The 23,956-nt window shown below is 43.0% G+C and overlaps 1 protein-coding gene across 6 annotated transcripts in view; it reads left to right on the forward strand.

Moving 5' to 3' along the window:
- Positions 1–20,919, forward strand: part of YAP1 (Yes1 associated transcriptional regulator) — an 83,324-nt gene extending 62,405 nt beyond the window's left edge. For 3 of the 6 annotated variants that reach the window (XM_056561547.1, XM_056561552.1, XM_056561553.1), the window contains exons 4-8: positions 2,966–3,067; positions 16,020–16,210; positions 19,538–19,668; positions 19,805–19,917; positions 20,416–20,919. In XM_056561547.1, the coding sequence (XP_056417522.1) occupies positions 2,966–3,067; positions 16,020–16,210; positions 19,538–19,668; positions 19,805–19,917; positions 20,416–20,654 (776 nt within the window). In that variant the 3' untranslated portion in view covers positions 20,655–20,919. The remainder of the gene's footprint in view (positions 1–2,965; positions 3,068–16,019; positions 16,211–19,537; positions 19,669–19,804; positions 19,918–20,415) is intronic. The other 3 variants (XM_056561548.1, XM_056561550.1, XM_056561549.1) reach the window with 3 other exon arrangements.
- Positions 20,920–23,956: the final 3,037 nt, after the last annotated feature.

Genomic DNA, 23,956 nt, shown 5'->3' on the forward strand with positions numbered 1-23,956 from the left:
ACGCTGGCGGGGGACTGATGTTTAAAACACCGGTCATAGTAAATTCCCCCTTTTTGTGTGATTATGTAGGGGTATGTGTATGTATATACGTACGTGTGTGTGTGTATGTATAATATATATATATATATTTATTATTTTTTTTTAATATTAAATTAGTGTGTGTGTGTATAATTTTAGATCTGTAAATAAATACTTGCATGCACCAACAAGTGTAATTCTGTAAGCGCTCGTGTGTTTTGACAATTTAAGGCTACATTCACATGGGCAAAAGTGCCCCACAGCACTATTTCAGACGTGGACAATGAGTCATCTGGTCCCACTATTCATTGGAAAAACATAGCCACTACCAATCCCCCCCCAAATCCATCCAAGTCATTAGAACGGAGCTGCAGTACCACCCACAAACTAAGCACAAGAGTGGCGCTGTTTCTAGAAGAAAGCCACTATGTTTGTCTAATCCTTTAATTAAAACGTACCTTTCAGATTCAACAAAAATGTTACTCAGTACCTAATTCTGACCATGTACATCATTTTTATGCCTCGATCACCTATATATATTTAAAAAAGAATCCCTCTTTTCATTAGCTCACCGTGTTTTAAATACTCTCAGGGGAAGGGGGCGTGTCCCTTGTGGCGGTGGGAGGTGATTGGTGTGTGGTAGAAGGGGCGTGTCCCTTGTGGTGGTGGGAGGTGATTGGTGTGTGGTAGAAGGGGCGTATCCCTTGTGGTGGTGGGAGGTGATTGGTGTATCTGCTCATGCAGCCTTTTCCATGATTTATGGACAAGCTGATGCTGCTGCAGGACTCCTTAGTTTCCCAGTAGGTATGGTGATCCCTAGTCGTGGGATATTTAGGGGCTTTTTTCTTAAATTAAAGGACAACTGCAGCGGTATGACACTTATCCCCTATCCACAGGATAGGGGATAAGTGTTTGATTGCGGGGGGTCCGACCGCTGGGACCCCCCGCGATCTCCCTAACGGGGCACCGCCATTAGCGCTTATGATGAGCGCCAAGGCGCGTAGTGTCGACCTAGAGGTCGATGGTGACGCCCCATCTCCTCCCCGTCCCAATACAGTTCTATTGGGGGGAGGCGGGGAGGCACGAACGCTGCCTCCCCGCCTCTCCCATAGAAATGTATGGAGGAGGCATCCCGGCTGCAACGTCATGCTGCGGCTGGCACGCCCCCTGCACGAGACAGCCTCGGCCCCGTACAGGAGATCACACGGGGTCCCAGCGGTCGGACCCCCCGCGATCAAACACTTATCCCCTATCCTGTGGATAGGGGATAAGTGTTAATCACGCTGCAGATGTCCTTTATATCATTCAAAAACATTTTAAATAACCATATTACAAAAAGTCTTTTTAATCAGTAACCATAAAATGTTTGGATCTGACAGTGCCCGTTAAATATTTCATAGCCCAGTGTCCCTGGTTTCCAACACTGTTATTAGGATATTGCTGTGAGGCTCAAGGGGTTTTGTATTTTAAATTTCCTACATGCTCATTTATTTAGCGAAGACCTCAGGTAGTCAACCAAATGGTGAAATCTTGGGAATGTTGGATGATTGGAGTATAGTGTAGACCCTGACAACCCTGCTTGACTTTTCATTGGGAATCCTGCTTAGTTTTGATCATAGTAATCGGAGACAGATTGGTTGATATGAACTCGACCGCCTCATTGGAAATAAATTTTGCTGTCGGGAAATCCTTTCTTGCCAGCCACACGGTCAGACCTGGAAACATCCGGATCAGTTTGTGAGCAGATGAATTAGCTCTCCTGTAGACTGCTGTAACACTGCCACATATTGGCATCCATATTGCAGCTGCTAACCATGGAGCTTCGCAGTTTGAGCAAAGTGAACTTTTGTTCTTCGGTGATCTTAGTTGTGTTGACTTGAACTGCAGGTGGTGGTGGACCTATGTGCTGCATCTCCTCCTTTAGGCTTTCATTGGAAATAAAAGTAACCCAATTTATTGCCCTAGAGCTGTGTTGCTGTTCGGTGACACTATGCAGGGTAAAGGCGAAAGGGTCCTATATCCCTTTATTCTCTGCACCGGTCCCACTGCCACCACCAATAATGTTATGGTGGATCCTAGTGATATGCTGTGACATAAGATGGGAATACCCCTTCTCATGTTGAGTTGGAAAAGTCATTCTGTATTTATTCTAAAAAGAATAGTGCAATGTTTACCATGCCATACATTCAGTATTTTATTGGGGGCTTTACTGAGTGCTGACACTTTTGGTCCATGACAGCAACCAGAGATGGCGATTTTGTGCTTCAATGATATTATCTCACTTAATAATTTCTGGACCATCATGGTCAATGGTTTTGATCTGTTAACTCATTAATAGTGTACTATGAGGGAGGACACACTAGTCTCTCTCATTGGTCCATTTGATGAGTTTTTGATCAGATTTGGTTCACCTCTGGACCAACCTCAAGTAATGGAGTTTCCTCCCTTTAGTTCCAGTAACAAGCATTCGGTACCATCTATTTTTTGTGTCTTCCTTTTGTAAACCCCACCACCGTTAAGTTGTTGACCCAATTGATACTGCACATGTATTTTTAGTACAACATCTGCGGCTACCCTACAAACACACAATGGCTGCTAAAGAACTTCTTCTGTAAACATCCAACTTGACCTACCTTGGGTTCTTGGAACATCTTTCATTAGCTTAAGTATAACGGTCTCATTCTACTTTTCCTGACTCAAATTACCCTTCTCCCTATTAACCTAATACTTGGGGATACATATGTTTAGGAAAAGGCTACAGGACTTTCTTGTAGTCTACTTTAGCATCAAGAAGTTTCATGTTTTTATATGGAACTTTAAATTATAAAAAAAAAAAAAATTGTATTCTTAGTAAAGATTAGTAGATAATGTACGTCCGTGTGTCATCGTCCCAATATGAATAAAGATTAAGCTTTTAAAATCTATTTTGAAATTATTTATGTTGTAGGTCCACTTCCGGACGGGTGGGAGCAAAGCCTTACTCCTGAAGGAGAAATCTACTACATAAATCATAATAACAAGTCCACATCATGGCTAGACCCACGTTTCGGTAAGAACTCTTTTTATATGTATATATAAGTTTTTACATGACACAAAATTTTAGGATAGCATAATGTAGTAGTGCAAAGGCATGGGCGTACGTTCAAAACCTCTGCCAAGTGCAGGGCTGCATTTCCCAACTATCTGTTCCTGAGCCGATGGCAGCTTTACATTCCATAAAGCATTACCGTTATATTATGTTGACTTGGTACTTGGGTTAAAACTTTCATGTAAGAGTCATAGATTTAAAGGGGTTATCTGGGAGATGAAAAAGTTATTACCCTGCTCCCGGGGCTCCTTTTCCATCTTCCCGACCTTTAACTGCATGCGATGACCAATGGCTGTATGATGCCGCAATATCGACAACATTGTGCAAGCATGTTTCCCCCCCCCCCAATGTTGTGAGCTCTATGCAGTACCCGACCCCTCTGTTTTGGAGATTTATATATGTGTGAACACAGGGAGGGAGAAGGGGAGCACTCCTAGACACTCCTAAGGCGCTCTACTGATACTGTGCTGCATATAGTGTCACTGTACCGCACCATATCTAGGAGAAATACACACCCATTGCAGAATATCTCCATAATATACCATTCAAACATTCTGACTGATTCCATATTGCATACACAGGAACAGCATGGCCCCATAGCCTTGTATAGATGCCCTATTACAACTCAATCGTGTATAGAGCTGTGATACGCCGGCATGCTCTTTACAATTGTAAATGGACCCTTATGAAGAACAAAGGAAAAAAATCCTGGCACAACCACTTCGTAAATCCAAAAAACAGATGCCTCAATACAAGATGTCCACCACTCTCGGAATGTACTCTGTATATGCGGATGGTGCTACACGTATAGACCTGGTCCAATATAATAATCCATGCGAAGAAAAGTAGTAATAACTGAGCACTCAAAATTCAATGCAGGCAGGTGCTTCTTTATTTCAAGATTTTCAAGTGGGAGACATCATAAAAGCAGGAAAGGCGGACAAGATCGTGTGTGTGGGGTTTTAGTGATCACAAAGGGCGACGGTCCATATCGCGCAATTGCGCTTCGTCAGGCCCAGGGGGGGGGCTTACTAAGTGCCACCGCGCAATGCAGACAGTTGCCTCGTGTGTCCGACGAAGCAAAACTACACAGGTCGACTGTCTTGATCACGCGGTTTCGCTTCATCAGGCACACGAGGCGACGGTCCGTATCGCGCGGTTGCGCTTATGCGCAACCGCGCGATACGGACCGGCGCCCCGTGTGATCACTAAAACCCCCGCACAAGACCTTGTCTGCCTTCCCTTCTTTTATGATGTCCTCCACTTGAAAATCATGAAATAAAGTACCACCTGCTTGCATCGAATTTTGGGGTGAGTGCTCCGTTATTACTACTTTTCTTTTCTTACAATTGTATTTGCTTAGGTTCAGCCAAACCTATTCATCTCACCTAGATTGCTATCCCACACTATAGAGTCAAAGACACTATATACAGTAGGTGAATTGTGGGTGCCGTGAGGATAGTCATTGCACATTTTATACCTTTTTTCCAAAGCAGTGAACTCAGATTTCGGTCTAATCCTGTTTGGAAACCTCATCTGCTTTGAATGAAAGGCCCATTGTCTTCCAGAATGCCAGTGTTTCAGTGTCTCCAAATATGAAAGGCATTTGGCTGTGGTGTTTGAACAGCAAGTGAAGTGAAGATGGGACTATTGATCTTACCAGTAATGGTTCTCCTTTCACCAGGGGAAGTGCATGGATGTGTTGGGTGCCGTGTGTGTTTGTCTTATGGTTCTTTAGTAACTGTTAGTGATGCATTTACAGGCAATGTCTCGTGCAGGACCCGGTTATCCGAATTACTCATTTAGTTAATGTGAATGTTAAATACTTCACCATTGCCCAGAGGAGTAATAATCGAAGTGCCATATAGAGTGGCCTGTATTCCTGCTCACACTCAAAACTCCAGAAAATGATTAACAACAATTCGCAATAACTAGAGATGAACCAGTTGTTTCAGGACAAATTGGACTAGGTCTGAATTTCGCACACAGTATTGTCACCAAAAGTTTAGGTTCTCTTTTCGGACAATATGCTCATATAGCAGTAGGGATTCCTGTGCACAGAGCGGCCTATCGTTGAGCAGTGATATGTATATCTTGGCTAATTCTCCCACTTTTGATATAAACCCCAGCTTATGTACATACTTTACACCAGAAAACTGGCTTGTAAGCCTTGATAAATTCCAGTTTAAAATTGTGAATTTTTGCACAAGCCACACTTTGCTCAAAAATGTGCAACTTTTTTATTTTGCCTATTTGTCTGGTGTAAGCCTAAAAGGGTACTCCGCCCCTAGACGCCTTATCCCCTATCAAAAGGATAAGATGACTGATTGTTGGGTCCCACTGGTGGGAACCCCCGCGATCTCCTGCACGCCACCCCAGCATGCTGAACTTTGCGTGGCGTGGTGCGACGAGGGGGGGCATGGCATGACATCACGACCACAGCCCTGGACCCAGCGTTTGGAACGAAAAGTTCAGGCATGCAGAAGATTGGGGGAGTTCCCAGCAGCGGGAACCCTGTGATCCGATATCTTATCCTCTATCCTTTGGGAGGAATTTATTAAAGGGGTACTCTGCCTCTAGACATCTTCCCTTATTGTCGGCAATTGGGGCTCTTTAAATCTAGATCCAAACCAAATTTTTCATATTTTCTAAATCTGTCAAAGCGACTGTCGGGAGATTTCCCCATCTCTAACAGTATAAATTCACTGTAGTTAAATGGTAGCATTAGGCAATTTATTACCTGTGATACTAGTAATTGCAGTGAAACCTCTTTTTAAGACCACCCAAAATTGCATTGGAAAAGTGGACTTATTTTCTTAGCCTGAAAATCTATCGCACAAAATCTGGTCTGGATAAAGGGGTGATCTTTTTAAAGTCTTTTGAAAAGGTCTTACTGTATTTGCGCAATATTTATACAATATTAATATATCATTTGAAGTCTCAGTACATTTTTTTTTTTTTTTCTTTCTGGTTTTCCCCATAGTAAGATGGCACTTAAAGGGGTACTCCGCTGCTCAGCGTTTGGAGCAAACAATTCCGAATGTTGGTGCCGGCAGGGAGCTCGTGACATCGTAACACCGCCCCCTCATGACATCATGCCCCGGCCTCTCAATGCAAGTCTTTATGAGGGGGCGTGGCAGCGGTCACGCCCCCTCCCATAGACTTTCATTGAGGGGGCAGGGCTGTGTTGACCACCACACGAAGCCGCGGCTGACACACCCCCTCAATACATCGCTATGGCAGAGCTGGAGATTGCCAAAGGAAACATGGAACATCTTAGCTATGAGGAGCGATTAAAGGAGTTACAATTGTTTAGTCTTGAAGAGACGTCTAAGGGGGGATATGATAAATGTATATAAGTATATTAATGGCCCATACAAAAAATATGGAGAAAAACTGTTCCAGGTTAAACCCCCCCCCCCCCAAAGGACGAGGGGGCACTCCCTCCGTCTGGAGAGGAAAAGGTTTAGTCTAAAGGGGTGACACGCCTTCTTTACCATGAGAACTGTGAACTTATGGAACAGTCTACCTCAGGAACCCTACCCTAACCCCTACCCTTCAATTCCCTGGTTGAACTTGATGGACGTATGTCTTTTTTTCAACCGTACTAACTATGAAGCGCTCCGGCTCTGCCATAGAGTTGTACTGAGGGGGCGTGTCAGCCGCCACTTCGTGCGGTGGTCAACACGGGCTGTCGGGCCCCCGTACAGGAGATCGCGGGGTCCCCAGCGGTCAGCCCCCCATGATCTGAAACTTATCACCTATCCTTAGGATAGGGGATAAGTTTTTCAGCACTGGACTACCCCTTTTAAGTGTTTACTATGTGGTTGCGGATGAGGAAGTCCCGGCAACCGCACAATAACCACTTAAGAAATAGAGGCACCTTCCACACTACATGCCTCTTGTATGCTCGGAGCACTAGCACTTTGTAGGAAGTTATTCACTGGTATCTGATGGGTATTTACTGTGATTTGCATGTTTGTACCTTATGATATATATGATATACTATCTTTAGAGTGACTTTGTTGTTGTGTGGGAGCAGTTGTCATATGCAAGTTTGCAGGATTGTTATATCGTAGCCCTTACTCAGGTTCTTGTAGTGCCTCAGGTTGTTATATTCTATTAGGAATTTGGCCCGGGACAGTCTCTATCCTTTTGTAGTGGGTTATTATACCCAGCATGGGGTGGGCGCAGTAGGATTACACTCCTCTGCTTGGTGTTTATTGTATTTTCAATGTTTTTAAATGTCTGTATACTTTTGTGTTCAGATATGTGAATAAGGATACTTTTTATATACATAGATGGTCTGATATATAATCTTTTTTGGTGTGCATCCCTGTATGGTTGCTAGCGTTCTCTTTTGCAGTGTTATCCATATGTGTTATAACTAGATCGCACCCAGCAGTGGGTATATTGGGCGGTTCTCGTCCTATTACTTATCTATCAATCTAGGGCAGTGAAAAGCTGCTGAGCGACATCCCGAATTGTGGTTCAGACAGGGTGAAAGTTAACATTTATGTTGTCAACTTTTCCATATGTCATAACCCACTGACACTTGGCTTAACCGGCTGACTGTCTAAAGTGTATCGGGGCCTCCGGATGTTGGGCTAAAGGGTTGGGCTTGTGGGATTTCAATAGCCAGATATCTGACAGCAGCTAATTCCTCCTCTCTCCATTGATTGAGAATGTGTACGCCTTCAGCCGTGTTGAGTGTTCATGTATATAGAGAGGTATTTTTATTTTTTTAAACATGTATAAAAAAAAAAAAAAAAAACTGTTTTAGGGTAAAAAGTCAGCCAATGAATGCTTAGCTTGTGCATTATAAGCCAATGGGATCTATCAGGCGTCCTTTGTCCAGTCTGGAACTGTGGTGTGGACCTCCTGCTGTTTCTTCCTGGGTGACGGCCATTATTAGGCTATTTTCACACTGAGGAATTCATGAGGAATAATTTCGGTCAGGAAATTGCCTTCTCCATCAAGCGGAATTCGAATTTCCACGCTGAAATGAAGAGGAATGAAGGAGGAGGCTATTTAATTATACTTTTCTGAATTCGGCTTGAATTCCACGTGAAAACTGTCGGGCGGAATTTTATTTTTTTACCATGGACTTCTATTGAACTCTGCAGAGTCCGCTTCACGAATGAACATGTTCTTTCTTCAAGCAGAACTGAATTCAGCGAGCAGAATTTACTCAGTGTTAACGGAGAAGCAGAAAACACATTGAAGTGAATATCAATTGCTGAATAATTTCAAGCTGAAAAAGCTAGCGGAATTACTCGAGGAAATTCCTCAGTGTGAACGTACCCGAAGAGTATTTCTGTAACTCCTGTAAACTTTAAGAGGCCACATGCAAGCTTGGAGAACTCTGCCAACATGGGCTACTAAACCTCCATACTTTTCGATAGATTAGGGTTCCACCTCTGGGAAACTTAGCTGGTCGGGCATCTCTACCACATCCACAGTATATGCCATGAATGCCTAAAATCTCTTTTTAACCGAAGTCATCTTTTCTGCAAAATTACTTAGTTGGTGCGCAATCATTATGGCAGTTCTCTCAATTGTTGTGCCAATCACTGGCTAGGGCTGGGTGGTATGACCAAATGTGTGTCGCGGTATTTTTGTAACTTATATAACGGTATTCCCCCCCCCCCCAATTAATTAACCCAGCACTGTGCTGTCCCCATCGGGGCAAATACTCACACCACCCGCAAGCGCTGCTCTCCTCATCCTCCTGTTTGTTGCGGCCGCCGGCGCTGACACTATATACTGTATCCCTATTCCCGGGCTGCAGAAGGTAAACAAAAATAAACGAACGCATGTTCCTACTAGGGATCGACCGATTATCGGTATGGCCGATATTATCGGCCGATAATCACGATTTTAGGCATTATCGGTATCGGCAATTACGTTGCCGATAAGCCGATTATGCCCCGCACCGCCACCGCAAACCAACCCCCACACCCGACCCGCCGCACCACACCGCGACCGCCCCCCGACCCACCACACCGCGTCGCACCACCGCAGTGCTGGGCGGTATACCGGTATGGATTTTTGCGCATACCGCTATACCGGTCGGGCCCCTCCCCCACCCTCCGAGTCAATAAAAAAAAAATTAAACTTACCCGTAATGGGGGCGGTCCGGCGGCATTCCGGGTGGAGGGTGAACCGGTCCGGGCTGTCCTTCTCCGGGGGTCATCTTCTCCACTCCGGGCAGGCTCCGGCCTAGTAAAGCTGCATAGACGCCGTGAAGTCAGGTGCGTCGCTGCGCACGGGCGTCACTGCGCAGCGGCGTCTATGCTGCATTACTAGGCCGGAGCCTGCCCGGAATGGAGAAGATGACCCCCGGAGAAGGACAGCCCGGACCGGTTCACCCTCCACGCGGATTGCCGCTGGACACTACAGGAAGGATGGATGGCCCGGACCACCCTGACAGGTAGGGGTAGAGAAGCGGGTGGTGGCGGCGGCCTATGGCACCGCAAAAGCCACTGCAGTGCATTGATTTAAAGCGCCCGCTTTAAATCAATGATCTGCAGCGGTGTCGCGGGGGGATAAATAGCCGATAACTTATACTGGAATATCAGTATCCACCGATTATCGGTATGGGCCCTGAAAAAAACGATATCTGTCGATCCCTAGTTCCTATGTCTGCCTTACACTCTTCCTGGGGACGTGAATGTCTGAGAGCCGTCAGCCTATCACCGGCCGCAGCGATGTTCCGCCTCGGCCGGTGATAGGCTGAGCCTACTGTCATGTAAGAAGCCGGCTTCTTACATGACAGTGCGCTCAACCTATCACCAACCAAGGCGGAACATCGCTGCGGCCAGTGATAGGCTGACGGCTCTCCGACGTTCCATTCCCCGGGAAGCAGGTCCGGACCAACGGGGAAGGTGAGTTAAAGTTTTCGTTTACCTTTTGCAGCCCGGGAGTAGGGATACAGTATAGAGCAGTGGTCTTCAACCTGCGGACCTCTAGATGTTGCAAAACTATAACTCCCAGCATGCCCGGACAGCCGTTGGCTTTCCGGGCATGCTGGGAGTTATAGTTTTGCAACATCTGGATGTTGAAGACCACTGGTATAGTGTGTCAGCGCCGGCGGCCGCAACAAACAGGACAAGGAGGGCAGCGCTTGCAGGTGATATGTGAGTAGTACCCCGATGGGGACAGTGCAGCGCTGGGCTAATAATTGGGGGGCACGACACAGAACAGCGCTCGCGGGTCACATATGATTAGTTCCCCGATCTGGGGACAGCGCGCTGCGGCTGATAATTCATTCATTCCCAAGGGGGGAGGGGGCCAAACCAGTATTGCGGTATGGGTTAAAATTAATATAGTGCAGGACAAAAATTTCGATATTTGGTATGAATTGGTATAGCGCCCAGCCCTATCGCTGACTATCACTTTTTACAAATGATACCCGAAGGCTTGGCCCTAGATAACGCGTCAAACTCCAACATAAATTTTTTGTGGCCTATTTTCCATCTGGGCGAGATTGGAGAAGAACTTGTTGCCTCCTGTGTGTTCCCCGCAGCCCTTTCTGCTAACATGTCATCATCTTGTGATCCTAATGACTGTTTGCTATACTGTAAGCATTCATTACCACCCCAACCCCTCCCCCCTTTCTCATTCTTTTGTGTAGGTGCCGAATGTTTGCCGTGAGGTGGAGGGTTTAATTTGGGGTTTGTCCTTTTTTATTTTGTATATTTTTTTTTTTCTCCAGAAATTGTAATCCTTCCCACCCCCCTCCCTGCCCCCATATCCTGGTTTCCAGAACAAAGCATTTTCTTGTTTGTCTGCCTGTGAGGTCTGAGCTGCCTGGGTACGGCTTCGTATGCCAATCAAATGCTTCCCAGTTTTTTGCTGGGGTATGGGAATCTGACAGGAAACAGACTAAACCCCCTGGCTTAAACCTAATATGAAATGGTCGTCCTTTTTTATAACGTTTTGAACATGTTTGAAGACTTTGTGTCCCGAGCAGGGGGCGACGGGGTTTTCCAGGAAACTGGAACTTCCAGTAACTTTCTGTACCGAGCTTTATGCACGCCTTCCCGCACTGGACGCTTGGGTGGAATATACTTAACCATCTATACAGTGAATTTTGGAAGATCTCCAAGTACTTGCTTTTCTTTTTTCCTTTTTGGTCTTTGCATTACAGAACTTGGAGGAGGAAAGAAAAAAATAACACACTTGGTCACATTTGGTTGGTGTCGTATCTAGTAAATGAAGTGTAATAGACGAATAAGATCAACCATATAGATCAGTGGTCACCAAACTGTGGCCCTCCAGCTGTTGCAGAGCTACAACTCCCACCATGGGAACCACTGATAAAGACTACAACTAGCGGTATCTACAGGGTTTCCAGATTGTAAGTCACCTTTGTTATTGCTTTCTGGTCATGTGACAAGTGTTGAACCTTGGAGTATATTATGCACAAATAAGAAAAGCATAGCTGCGTTCCTTCAAGGACACCCCACACCAGTCTGCGGGTACTACTGCAGCTCAGCTTCATTGAAGTAACGGATTTGAGCTGAAATAGTGCACACGTGGTGTCGGACTAGTATAGTGCTGTTTTTGTAATCCTGTACAACCCCTTTTAGTGTTGGGACACCACTGAAATAATCATGATCTGATGGGTATGGGAGCCTTTGAACTGTTCCCAATGGTAGATGTTGGAGGAATGAAGTTAAAGGGGTACTCCGGTGCTTACACATCTTAGGGGATAAGATGCCTGATCGCGGGAGTCCCGCAGCTGGGGACGCCCGTGATCATGCACGCGGCACCCCGTTTGTAAACAGTCCCCGAAGAGTGTTCGCTCCGGGACTGATTACCGGTGACCGCAAGGCCGGCGGCGTATGACGTCACGCCACCGCCCCCCCCCCCCCCCCATGTGACCTCACGCTCCGCCCCTCAATGCAAGCCTACGGGAGGGGGCATGGCAGCTATCACGCCCCCTCCCATAGGCTTGCATTGAGGGGCGGAGCGTGACGTCACGCAGAGGTGTGACGTCACACGCCTCTGAACCTGCGGGCGACCGTAATCAGACCCGGAGCGAACACGCTCTGGGGACTGATTACAATTGGGGTGCCGCGTGCATGATCACAGGCGTCCCCAGCTGCGGGACTCCCGTGATCAGGCATCTTTTCCCCTATCCTTTTAGAGAGGGGATAAGATGTGTAAGCACCGGAGTACCTCTTTAATTAATTATTTAGGTTATCTAATATGGTGAATACTTAAAGGAGTATTCCAGGAAAAAAATTTTTTTATATATCAACTGGCTCCAGAAAGTTAAACAGGTTTGTAAATTACACAGAGTAGAAGAGGTTTGCTATGGGGATTTGCTTCTACTCTGGACAGTTCCCGAGACACGTGTCATCAGAGAGCACTTAGACAGAAAAGAACAACTTAGCTTCAGCAGCTCATAACTACTGAAAGGATTAAGACTTTTTAATAGAAGTAATTTACATATCTGTCTAACTTTCTAGAGCCAGTTGATATATAAAAAAAAATGTTTTTTCCTGGATAACCCCTTTAAAGGGGTACTCCGCTGCCCCAGCGTTCGGAACATTTTGTTACGAACGCTTGGAGTGGGCGGAGGGGGGGCGGGGAGTGACATTGGCCATGCCCATCGTGACTCCACACCACACCTGCTCAATGCATTGATGGGGGTGTGGTGTGACATCACAAGGGTGCGTGGCCGTGACATCACTACCCTGCCCAGAGATCCTGGGGGTCCCAGGTTCCCCGTGATCAGACATCTTATCCCCTGTCCTGTAGGGGAGGATAAGAGGTCTAGGGGTGGAGTACCCCTTTAACGATTGCCCCCAATTAGGTTTGGTTGACATCGATCACATGAACAGATTTAGTTTGGTTGACTATGGATCATTTAAAACTAAAGTTAGGCTACATGCACACTGGCGTTCATGGTCCGTTCAGCTTTTTTTTTTTTTTTTTTTCTTGCGCCGAACGTACCCTGATCGGATCTAAGCACAACAAACGTAGACCGGCCCCATTGACTTTGAAGGTTTGTCAGGTTTTCATCAGGGGTTGGTTTCACAAGAGTTGAGAAAAAATAAGGACATGTAGGATTTTTATTTTTTTTTCCCCCCCATTCAACTCCCGTAATTTGAACGGATTTGCTAGCGGAGCTTAACACTAATGTGAACTCAGCCTTACTCTGACTTTATCTAGTTTTAATCAACTATGATTTAGGAAAGATTTGCCTGTCCATCCATTTTTCTTAAAATCTTTTTTAAAGATAAACCCAACAATAGCCTTTAACCAAGAATCTACCCAGTTTGTTTTCTTGTCCATTGCCCATGTCAATGTTTCAGAGAATGACTTCTAAAGGTGGGCGGACCCCTTTTAAAGAAGTGATAGCATTTGGCCAGGAGACGCGATCACTTCGTGAAGGTGAAGGACCGACTACAGGGATGCCCACAATCCTTGTACAATCTATGTAAGGCCATTCTATTGGTGACCACCTTAGATTGAATTTAGAAGATTTCAACCAAAACAATTGCCCGTCAAGTTCAATAGTGGACGATCGTTTTAGCTGACCGATGAGACTGTTCGTCTGAAGAAAAGGCCATGTTGGACATTTTTGGGGAAAAAAATTTGTTCATGAACTATCTTCTTTAATAATCTTTCGGGAAAGAATATTCTCAGAAACCATTTTAGCAGATATGAACATTTAGTAATATGATTGTTCACCAGAAGATCGTTTGTTTGACCATCAGCCTACTTTTATCTGTGTGACCATCTTTTTAGTGATGCTCTGGTACTTGCAATAAAAAATATTATATAACCTAGGAACGAGAGCCGTGCACCGGACCTACCCCACCAGCCAGGGGACCTTTTAGTGTCTGTATCTGCACATACCCTCATTAGTATAGGAATGTACAGAGCATTTCACCTTAGTCTGTACACGGCTATACACATGGGGGTATGTGCAGAGCACTACACCCTAATGTCTGTAGTACAGACATTAGGGTGCAATGCTCTGCACATACCCCCATTTGTACAGTACAGACTAGGCCTGGGTCACTGGTGCAATGTTCTGAACATACCCGCGCCTGATGCACACGGTGTATAGCTGTATTCATTTATACTTTAACAGGACAGATTCCACACTGGACAATACCGGCGGCTAATGAGGTGACAACGCATGGGGTGAGTGCACCAGGTCCTGCTGGCATACCAACTCACCACCCGTAGCAGCCATATTTTTGCCCGCATGTGTTGGATTGGGTCTTGCGGGATCCCAATTCAAGGATGTACAAGGAACCTCGTGATTAGGGTTGGGGCTGTCCAACTTCTGGAACCCCTGTTGATCCTAAGAACAGTGTTACAGCATCCTGAATGCTGGATGGGACCACTCCTTTTTAAATCTGGTTACTGTGAGGAACATCATTTTGGCTTTATTTGCCCTGTTCTTTGAGTCTTGTCCCAACAAGCTGCAATCCTCTGACGTAACTGGCCTCCTCCAGCTTTGATTCACATCCGCATGAAACAAAACAGAAGAAATAAAGGTCTTGAGTTTGAAATTTTATCATGAAAAGCCTCTTAAAATGAGTTGTTTGCCGAGCCTAAGACTGCCAAGTTAGGCAGCTGTTTACCTCTTGGCGCGCTGACAGGACGCTGATGTCACTGTGACATTGGTAAAAATGCAAGTGAGTAACATGGCCGAACCATCTCGTGAAACGGAGCATTGATTTATGCAAAGATTTTTCTGGGCCTTTATATTAAAGGGGTACTCCGGTGGAAAACAATTTTATGTGCCAGAAAGTTAAACAGATTTGTAAATTACTTCTATTTAAAAATCTTAATCCTTCCAGTACTTATTAGCTGATGTATACTACAGAGGATGTTCTTTTCTTTTTTTGAATTTCCTTTGTCTGACCTCAGTTCTCTCTGCTGACACCTCTGTTCATGTCAGGAACTGAAAGGAAATTCAAAAAGAAAATAACTTCCTCTGGATCACACAGCAGCTAATAAGTACTGGAAGGATTAAGATTTTTAAATAGAAGTAATTTACAAATCTGTATAACTTTCTGGCACCAGTTGATTAAAAAAAAAAAAAAGTTTTCCACGAATGCATGACTGGAGTCCTTTTAATTCCGTAACACGTTTAGCAAAGTCCAGGAGTAACACGATTTCTGTGGGAGGTGAAGAATGAGATCTAAGATGAGGCAGCAGGTTACCTACAAATAGTTTGAGTTATTGGGGATGGTGGAGCGTTCAAGTTTTGCACAGATTAGGCTATCTTGCTCTAGCCCAGTGGTCTTCAAACTATGACCCTCGGCTGATGCAAAACCTGTCGCCAGAATTTTTGAAGGGCCACAGCGCCTGTATGTTTGTAATGCATTGTAAATCTACAACATGGTTCCCTTTTAACCACTGGTTATACTATTTGAATATGTATTTTGTTTTAGTCTGTTTTTTTTTATTTTCTGATTGTAAATTTTAATTGTAATTTTTTGCATATTATGGCGACTGCCTTCTTGCCTGAGCTGTTTTTTAAAGACAGTTTATCGAAATTTTTAATAATAATCTCCATGGACATGGGTTCGGTACTGTAGACTGGATGGGACCCTACTCACTTAGTACAGGTCAGAGTGTTCTTAGAAATCTCTCCTACATAAGGGGGAGGAGGGGAGCTGTGACAACTGCCTATTGTAAATGGCCTGATCCTTTCCTATCCATAAACTTCACTGTACTCTAGTCTGTGATAAGTAGGAACCTGCTTATAAGTTTTCTTTAAGGATTATTTGGCTTAGTGGCCTGAATGACAACTATATAATTTAAAGATTATTTAAGCATATAGTTAGTAAAATTAAACATATTTACAATTTTTTTTCAAAAGGGAATGTGCCCTGTTTAAATATTGTATTTTTTTTCTTTTTTTCTCTCCTTCCAGCCATGAATCAACAGAGACTAAGTCAGAGTGTCCCAGTGAAGCCCCCTCCACCGCTAGCCCCTCAGAGCCCCCAGAGCAGTGTCATGGGAGGGGGAGGCAATCAACAGCAGCTAAGACTCCAACAGCTTCAGATGGAGAAAGAACGTCTACGACTCAAGCACCAAGAACTGCTTCGGCAGGTGAGGCCACAGGTTAGAAACAGCCTTTTGTTACTTTCTATATGTTTGTCTTGTCTGTGTGTCCATTAATGGTGGGGGTTAAATGGTTTTGGCTTCCAGTCTCATGGTACATGCTGAAGCTGGCCCAACATATGACAGTGGGCCGCTCCTCACTATTCTGGTGACATCTAATATACGTTGGTTCCTCCGGACTTTCGTCTTCACAAGCAGCACGTTATGCTTTAATGGATTCCTCACTGGGCATGTACAATGCATTAGAAATATTGGCACTGGTATCTGCATTTTTCATTTTGTTTCGGGGTGATAAAATCTCTTTTGGGCTTTTGGAGACAGCCTTTCCAGAGGCCACCTTTAGCAGTACACTTTAGCAGCGGCCATGTCTCCTGACTGCCCCATTTACATACGTTTGGCTGAACAGATCTCAGAGGAAACCAGAATTGGGAGCCACCACTGCCCCCCACACATACTTTTAGCTAGTTCACAGACCCCACCAAAAGCTGCTTGTTTTGGCAGGTTATCGTCTAACATGTGGGTGGTGTAAGACACCAGGAGTATGCAGACCCCACCAATCGGTATGGAAAAATAGGCAAGCTCTTTGTGGCTTATACAGTCATGGCCGTAAATGTTGGCACCCTTGAAATTTTTCAAGAAAATGAAGTATTTCTCACAGAAAAGGAGTGCAGTAACACATGTTTTGCTATACACATGTTTAAATCCTTTGTGTGTATTGGAACTAAACAAAAAAAGGAGAAAAAAAGCAAATTGGACAAAATGTCACACCAAACTCCAAAAATGGGCTGGACAAAATTGGCACCCATAACTTAATATTTGGTTACACACCCTTTGGAAAAAATAACTGTCCACAAGACATTTTCCCAGAAGGATTTTGGCTTACTCAAGTTCATTTTCGCAAAACGTAGTCTTGATTTTTTATGTGTCTGTGTCAGCAGTGGGGTCCTCCTGGGTCTCCTGCCATAGCGTTTCCTTTCATTTAAATGTCGACGGATAGTTCGCGCTGACACTGATGCTCCAATATCTTTTGGAACTTGTTTGGGGCTGCTTATCTACCAGCCTGACTATCCTGCGTTGACACCTTTCATAAATTTTTCTCTTCCGTCCACGCCCAGGGAGATTAGCTACAGTGCCATGGGTTGCAAACTTCTTGATAATGTTGCGCACTGTGGACAAAGGCAAATCTAGATCTCTGGAGATGGACTTGTAACCTTGAGACTGTTGATATTTTTCCCAAATTTTGGTTCTCAAGTCCTCAGACAGTTCTCTTCTCCTCTTTCTGTTGTCCATGCTTAGCGTGGCACACACAGACACACAATGCAAAAACTAAGTGAACTTCTCTCCTTTTTATCTGCTTTCAGGTGTGATTTTTATATTGCCCCAGGTGAGTTTGTTTCAAGCATGTGAGGCTGCTTTAATCTTATTTTTCCATAATTTTGAAAGGGTGCCCATAACTTTGCCCAGCCCATTTTTGGAGTTTGGTGACATTATGTCCAATTAGCTTTTTTTCTCCCTTTTTTTTGGTTTAGTTCCAATACACACAAAGGGAATAAACATGTGTATAGCAAAACATGTGTTACTGCAATCCTTTTATGTGAGAAATACTTCATTTTCTAGAAAATTTCAGGGGTGCCATGACTGTATGTAACTGCCCTCTTATGGTCTGCTGGCTTGCTGTATTTTTTTTTCTGGAATATATATATAATATATGTGTATATATACAGCAAGACCAAAAATAAACCACTCCAGTCTGACTGGTTTGTGGCTGAAAAACCAGTCTTCCCTAATGTTCGCTATATAAACATAGACCTAAATCAAAGTATTTTTATTTCTACAAACTGTTCTTTTTTTTTTTTTATTGCAACTTTAAGTCTTAACCCCTTCCCTCTCGGGCCATTTTTAATTTTTGCACTTTTTTTTTTTTCCTCCTCACCTTCTAAAAATCATAACACTTTCAATTTTCCACCTACAGACCCGTGTGAGGGCTTGTTTTTTGCACCACCAATTTACTTTGTAATACAATTAATCATTTCAACACAATCTATGGCAAAACCAGAAAAAAAAAATTGGGGGGGCAAAATTGTGGAAATTTCCGTGGCTTCCGATTCTACGCACTTTTCAGTTAAAAATCCCACCTTATCTTTATTTTGTAAGTCCATACGGTTACAAGATACCAAATTTTTATATAGGTTTTATTTTACTACTTTTTTTAAATATTTTTTTTATGGTACACAGTGATCAAAAATACGCAATTTTGGGCTTTGGAATTTTTTTTACGTGTACGCCACTGACCGCAGGGTTTAATTAACGTAATATTTTTATAGTTTGGACTTTTATTGCTGAAGGGGTTAAATCACATTTATTTACTTCAGTGTTATCTGTGCTCGATTGCTCAAGCCTGGATCTCAGGCTTGGAGCAATGGAGTTACGACCGGACAGCGGGAAGGAAAGTAAGCACCCTCCCGCTGTCCTCTCAGCTGTTCGGTAGGCTGCAATTTCACCGCGGCGGTCCCGAACAGCCCACTGAGCTAACCAGGAACAGCAATCTACCGGTTTAGACTCCGCAATCAACTTTGATCGTGGCGTCTAAAGGGTTAATACCAGAAATCAGCCGAATCGGCGACATCCCCTATTAGCCGTAGGTCCTGGTTGCTGATAGCAACCGGGACCCACTGGGTATGATGCGTGCTCACCTGCTGAGAGCGCGTCATACAGTGGGAGACTGCAGTGGACGTAAATATGTCAATTTGCGGGAAGGGGGTTAATTTTTATCATGCGAGTGCAGGTATAGTGCAGGTATAGGTTCTGTTCGTAGCATCAGAACATTTTATGGTCTAAAAAAAAAGCTACAGAAAAGTACACATGTCAATAAAATTAAATTGAGGTGTCTTAAGGACCCATCAGACATTCTGATCAGTTGAGGTCTGAGTGTTCAGACCCCAACTGATCACTAGACCGAGCAGAAAGAAGCGCAGACCCGCTATGTGTCTGAGATGGCCCCATAGACTTACATTATGAGGGTAGCTGTAGGAAGACAATAAATGTCTCTAATACATTAACTTTTGTGCCTATAAATTCGCCATTAATTAAAAAAATCACTGCATATAGCTCCTCTGCTGTAATACAGCTTAGTAAATTAAAGGGCATGGGGGGAGGGGATGTACATGCTATTTCTGAACCGCCATCTCTACGTTCTCATAAAGGTTATGTAGATGAGATTAGAACAGCCTGTAATCACTTATAGGTGTTGTCTCTGTGTTGGACACGGTTCAGGTTATTCATGTTGTTGTTGAATTTAATAGTACACAAGTTTATTCTCCTTTGCAGGAACTAGCTCTTCGTAGTCAAATACCACCCATGGAGCAAGATGGTGGATCTCAAAATCCAGTATGTTCTTCTGGAATCACTCAAGAGCTCAGAACAATGACCATGAACAGCTCCGATCCTTTCCTCAACAGGTGTGTTGATGGCAGCCATCTTGCCCCCCAAAAAGTGATCAATGACGTGACACTGTAGATTTGGATATTTATCCTGTTGGTCAACCCTGAGATGGTACCACTTTCTAACACTTGGGCTATTTTGTTCTGTTTGCAGCGGCACATATCACTCCAGAGATGAGAGCACGGACAGTGGATTGAGCATGAGTAGTTACAGTGTTCCCCGCACGCCTGATGACTTCCTTAACAGTGTTGATGAAATGGACACAGGTCAGTTGGTTTTGGGTATACTCAGGAATAGAATTTTTTACAAGAATCATTTAGGCCTACTTGCCCTGAACAGTAACTCCAGTGTTCTCTATTTGCTGGGATACTTTTTTTTTTTTTCTCCATGGAAGAAAATTTAAAACCAAAAAACCCTTAATCTGATTTCCAGCATAAGGATTAAAAAAAAGAGTGCTGACAAGGTGATCTTAGTGCTCTGTTATTGAGCCCCCCTCCATGATTCTGAGCTTGGAATGTTTGCCAGCAGTACTCGCACAAGACTTCCTTTCCCTTAATTGTCTGGCCAATCATAATTAAGCACTTATTCCTCTCAGGTATGGCAGTGCTGGTAATGTGCACTGGACTGAATAGGCTGGCTCTCTGCTGAAGGTTGACTTGCAGTATACAACTATAGATTATGGGGATTGAGTTCAGGAAGCAACACTGTGTGCATACAGTAGTACTAAAACTCGTACAGGATTATAACATATATATTTTTTACAGGTGATGCAATCAACCAAAGCAGTATGCCCTCCCAACAGAACAGATTCCCCGACTATTTGGAAGCACTTCCAGGAACTAATGTGGACCTTGGTACGCTGGAGGGGGAAGCCATGAACGTAGAGGGAGAGGAACTAATGCCAAGTCTACAAGAAGCTTTGAGTTCTGACATCCTTAATGACATGGAGTCTGTTCTGGCAGGCACCAAACTGGATAAAGAGAGCTTCCTCACATGGTTATAGAGGCCTCTAGAAAACTGCTTCCAAAATCTCCAAAGGATTTTGTCAATCAAGAGTGCCTGTAACTTGTACGAGCCCAAGTCAAGCCATGTAGCAGACTATCATGTTGTGCTCCAGACAAATGAACTTTCAAAGACTTCTACAATTGTGTGTTTTATTTTATTTTTCTCGTTCTAGTATTTTCTTCTCACCCGTTGCTGCTTTTATTACAAACACTATTTTTCTCCCACCATTTAAGAGCCTGAGATATCAACATTTTTGAACTTCCTAGCTGCCTCTGAGTATTTTTTTATGTAAAGTGAACGAGAAGAGCTAAGCAATACATACTACAAGTAGCTAGTCCATTGTGTAAATATACCGTAACTGTTTGCTTCCCACCCTACTGACATTATTAGCTACCGTACCAGGGAAGAATAAGATATTTACTCCAATATATAACTTCTTGTATGGTGGCACCTCCTCTTCTCCCTGTTTTTCTCACAATACTTTATCACAAGATGTCTGTCTTCTTGATGGGTCTAAGCAACTTCAAGACTTTTATTGGCTTTTGCAAGCCCCTTGTAGTATTTTTTTTTTCCATGAACCAGTGTTAAATTTATTTTTGTCTTGGATTTGCTATGTCCAAAGAACTGCCGCTTATTCTGACCCAGAACAACCAAAATAAACAATGGTTGGAGTCCTACGTAAACTTTGAAACCAAGAAAGTGGTGTTAAGCTATCCATGACCCAACCACCAGGAATAAGTCAAAGGTCGAGGATATATAGTGGCAGGAGTCACCTGCCCATCTATGCTTGACTTGGGACACACAACCTAACTTGATCACTTTATTTTGTTTTGTTTGTTTTTTGTTTTTTTGTCCAGCCATACGTATTTTGGTTTAAAAAGATGGAAGCCATAAAGCTATAAAAGAGTATGTATCGGTCTTCAGGGGGGTATATGTATTCCTATAGACTATAATCAATCTCAAGCCCGGTTTCAATCATGGTTGAAGTGCTGAAATTTCTTCTGAGATCTGTATTTGATATAAAGTTGCTCTTTTTTGGTATATTGGTTTAAAATAAGTTGTTTGTTTGGGTCTGTGCAAGGTTCTGAACACTACATTGAAGGGCTCTGTAATGTTGTATCTGTTTATAAATGCTGACGTAGATGATGCCGGCAGGTGCCAGTGTATGCTCTATGATGTTTTTTATACTTTTATGTGGATTGGAGGTGGTACCAGAGAGATTTTTAGGATGTTTTTAATAGTGGCAAAAACAAAATGCGGTTTTGACATTTTATTGAACAAATCATTCCACCTACCTCCTGTCTTTTTATAGTAAAATGTGTCTATACATGAGATTAAAAAGTCTAGTATGTATTGCCCATCTCAAGGGCTTGTTTAAAAAAAAAAAAAAAAAAAAATTTTTTTCTTTCTTTTTTGCCAACATATTGCCCAAATACTTTATCTGATGAGGGTCCCTTGGCCTTATACAAATAATAGATCTACATGTAAAATTGCTTTTCCAAATAAAGCAAATTGTGTGTTGTGTCTTCTGGAATCGTCTATCACCATATGTGTCTTTGCAAATGAGCGATATGTTCAACTTTTTTTTTTTTTTTGTATACGACAATGAAATGATTTGTCTTATTGTACACCTAATTGTTTTTATTAGAAAATTAAACCAATAGCGAATTGTAAGAATGATTGTCTTTTTTTAACATTTTTGCTTAAAGGAGGGCCATCTTAGATGTCGCTTAATTTCTAAGTGGCAAAAGCTGTCACCAAGGCAAAAATCTGAATAAAGGAATATTTTTTTTTTTTTCCTGATCACTATTAGTAGAAACAAAAAAAGCCAAAACTACACCATAATCTGGGGCATCTACCAGTGATCCAATTTTTATCAGTAAACTTGCCAATTGCTGCGTCCCCAACCTGTACCTTAGAGCCATAAGTTAGAGTACCTGTCATATCCCACAAAAACAGTTATGTTACTCAGTACCTAATCATGTACATATTCATATATTGTGTCTAGCACATATATTTCTCTCACAAATACTTTTTCTGTTGCTCACTTGGTTTGTCATTCTGTGCTTTGGAGGAGGTGTGTCCTCACTCCTTATGACTCATGTGCTGAGTCTCTTCATCCATTCCCAATGGGCTGCTCTGTAACTCCCTTTTATTTTCACGCTGCAGTCTGATAGGACAGGAGTGGGCACAGAGGAGTTCTAGTCCCACCTTTTATTTCCTGCTTCATTTTGGACAAAGGTGATGCTGCAACCGGACAGGATTATATTCTAGATGGTATCGGGGACCCCTATTGTGTTGAAGCCACAATTTCTATAAAAAGGTTTATTACAATGGTTAATGTTTTGGAAAGAGGTACAACATATAAAAAGTGTTTGAATCTGTAACCATTTAAAGCTCCTTAGCCCATTATTAAATCTAGAATGGGACCTCCCCTACCATGTGACATTTATGATACCAGCATCTTATGTGGTATAGGGGCTCCCTTTGGCACCAGGGACCCCCCCCCCCCCGCCCCCCTCTGTAATGCTGTGTAAACTCAGTGGATGTCTTGAGTATTAAGTGACTTGATTTCTATATAAATCTTTAACCTCCCGATTTTATAATTATTTTTTATTCTGTAGTTTTACTAGATTGTAACTTATAGTTTTGGGTTATTCTTATAAGGTTTTTCCTTTTTGTAGTCTGATTAATCATATTATTCTTTTGTCGGGCACATGAAGTTTTCAACTTTTCATCTGGATCCTTCACCAGAATTCAGGTTGTTGGGGAGTAGTAACTTATTGGTTCCTATTGAGATACAGGATGCTTTGTCAATATTGAAATCGCCAAAATGGATATTGAGAGAATCAGGTGAAATTATTGCTGCTATTTAGTCAATTTTTATGTTCACAATGAATATGTTCACCTTAAGTCATTTGTTTTAGAAAAGAGAATTTTTAACAACTTTTAACTTTTTTTTTTTATTATTATTTTTTTTTTTTTTTGCACCATTGTTTGAAATATGAATATAACACAACTTTTTTAAACTTAGTCTTTTACAAGCCAGTGAACCAATAGTGAGTGTGTTTTAATGATTTAGGCTCATTGTTTTAACGCACCTTTACCGGATATTTCTACACAATTCTGCAAATAGAAAGATAACAAAGCAGTTTAGGGGTCTGGCAATCAGAAGTGGAAATTAATATATCATTTCTATCATACTATCCTAGGTCTCCGTGTCTTACCCTACTACAGGTCTGAAAACAAGACTGTAGCTAAACTGGGACATTCCTATGAGCAAATCTGTGTGTCCTCCTT

The sequence above is a fragment of the Hyla sarda genome, chromosome 2, assembly GCF_029499605.1.
Source record: "Hyla sarda isolate aHylSar1 chromosome 2, aHylSar1.hap1, whole genome shotgun sequence".
Taxonomy (NCBI): Eukaryota; Metazoa; Chordata; class Amphibia; order Anura; family Hylidae; genus Hyla; species Hyla sarda.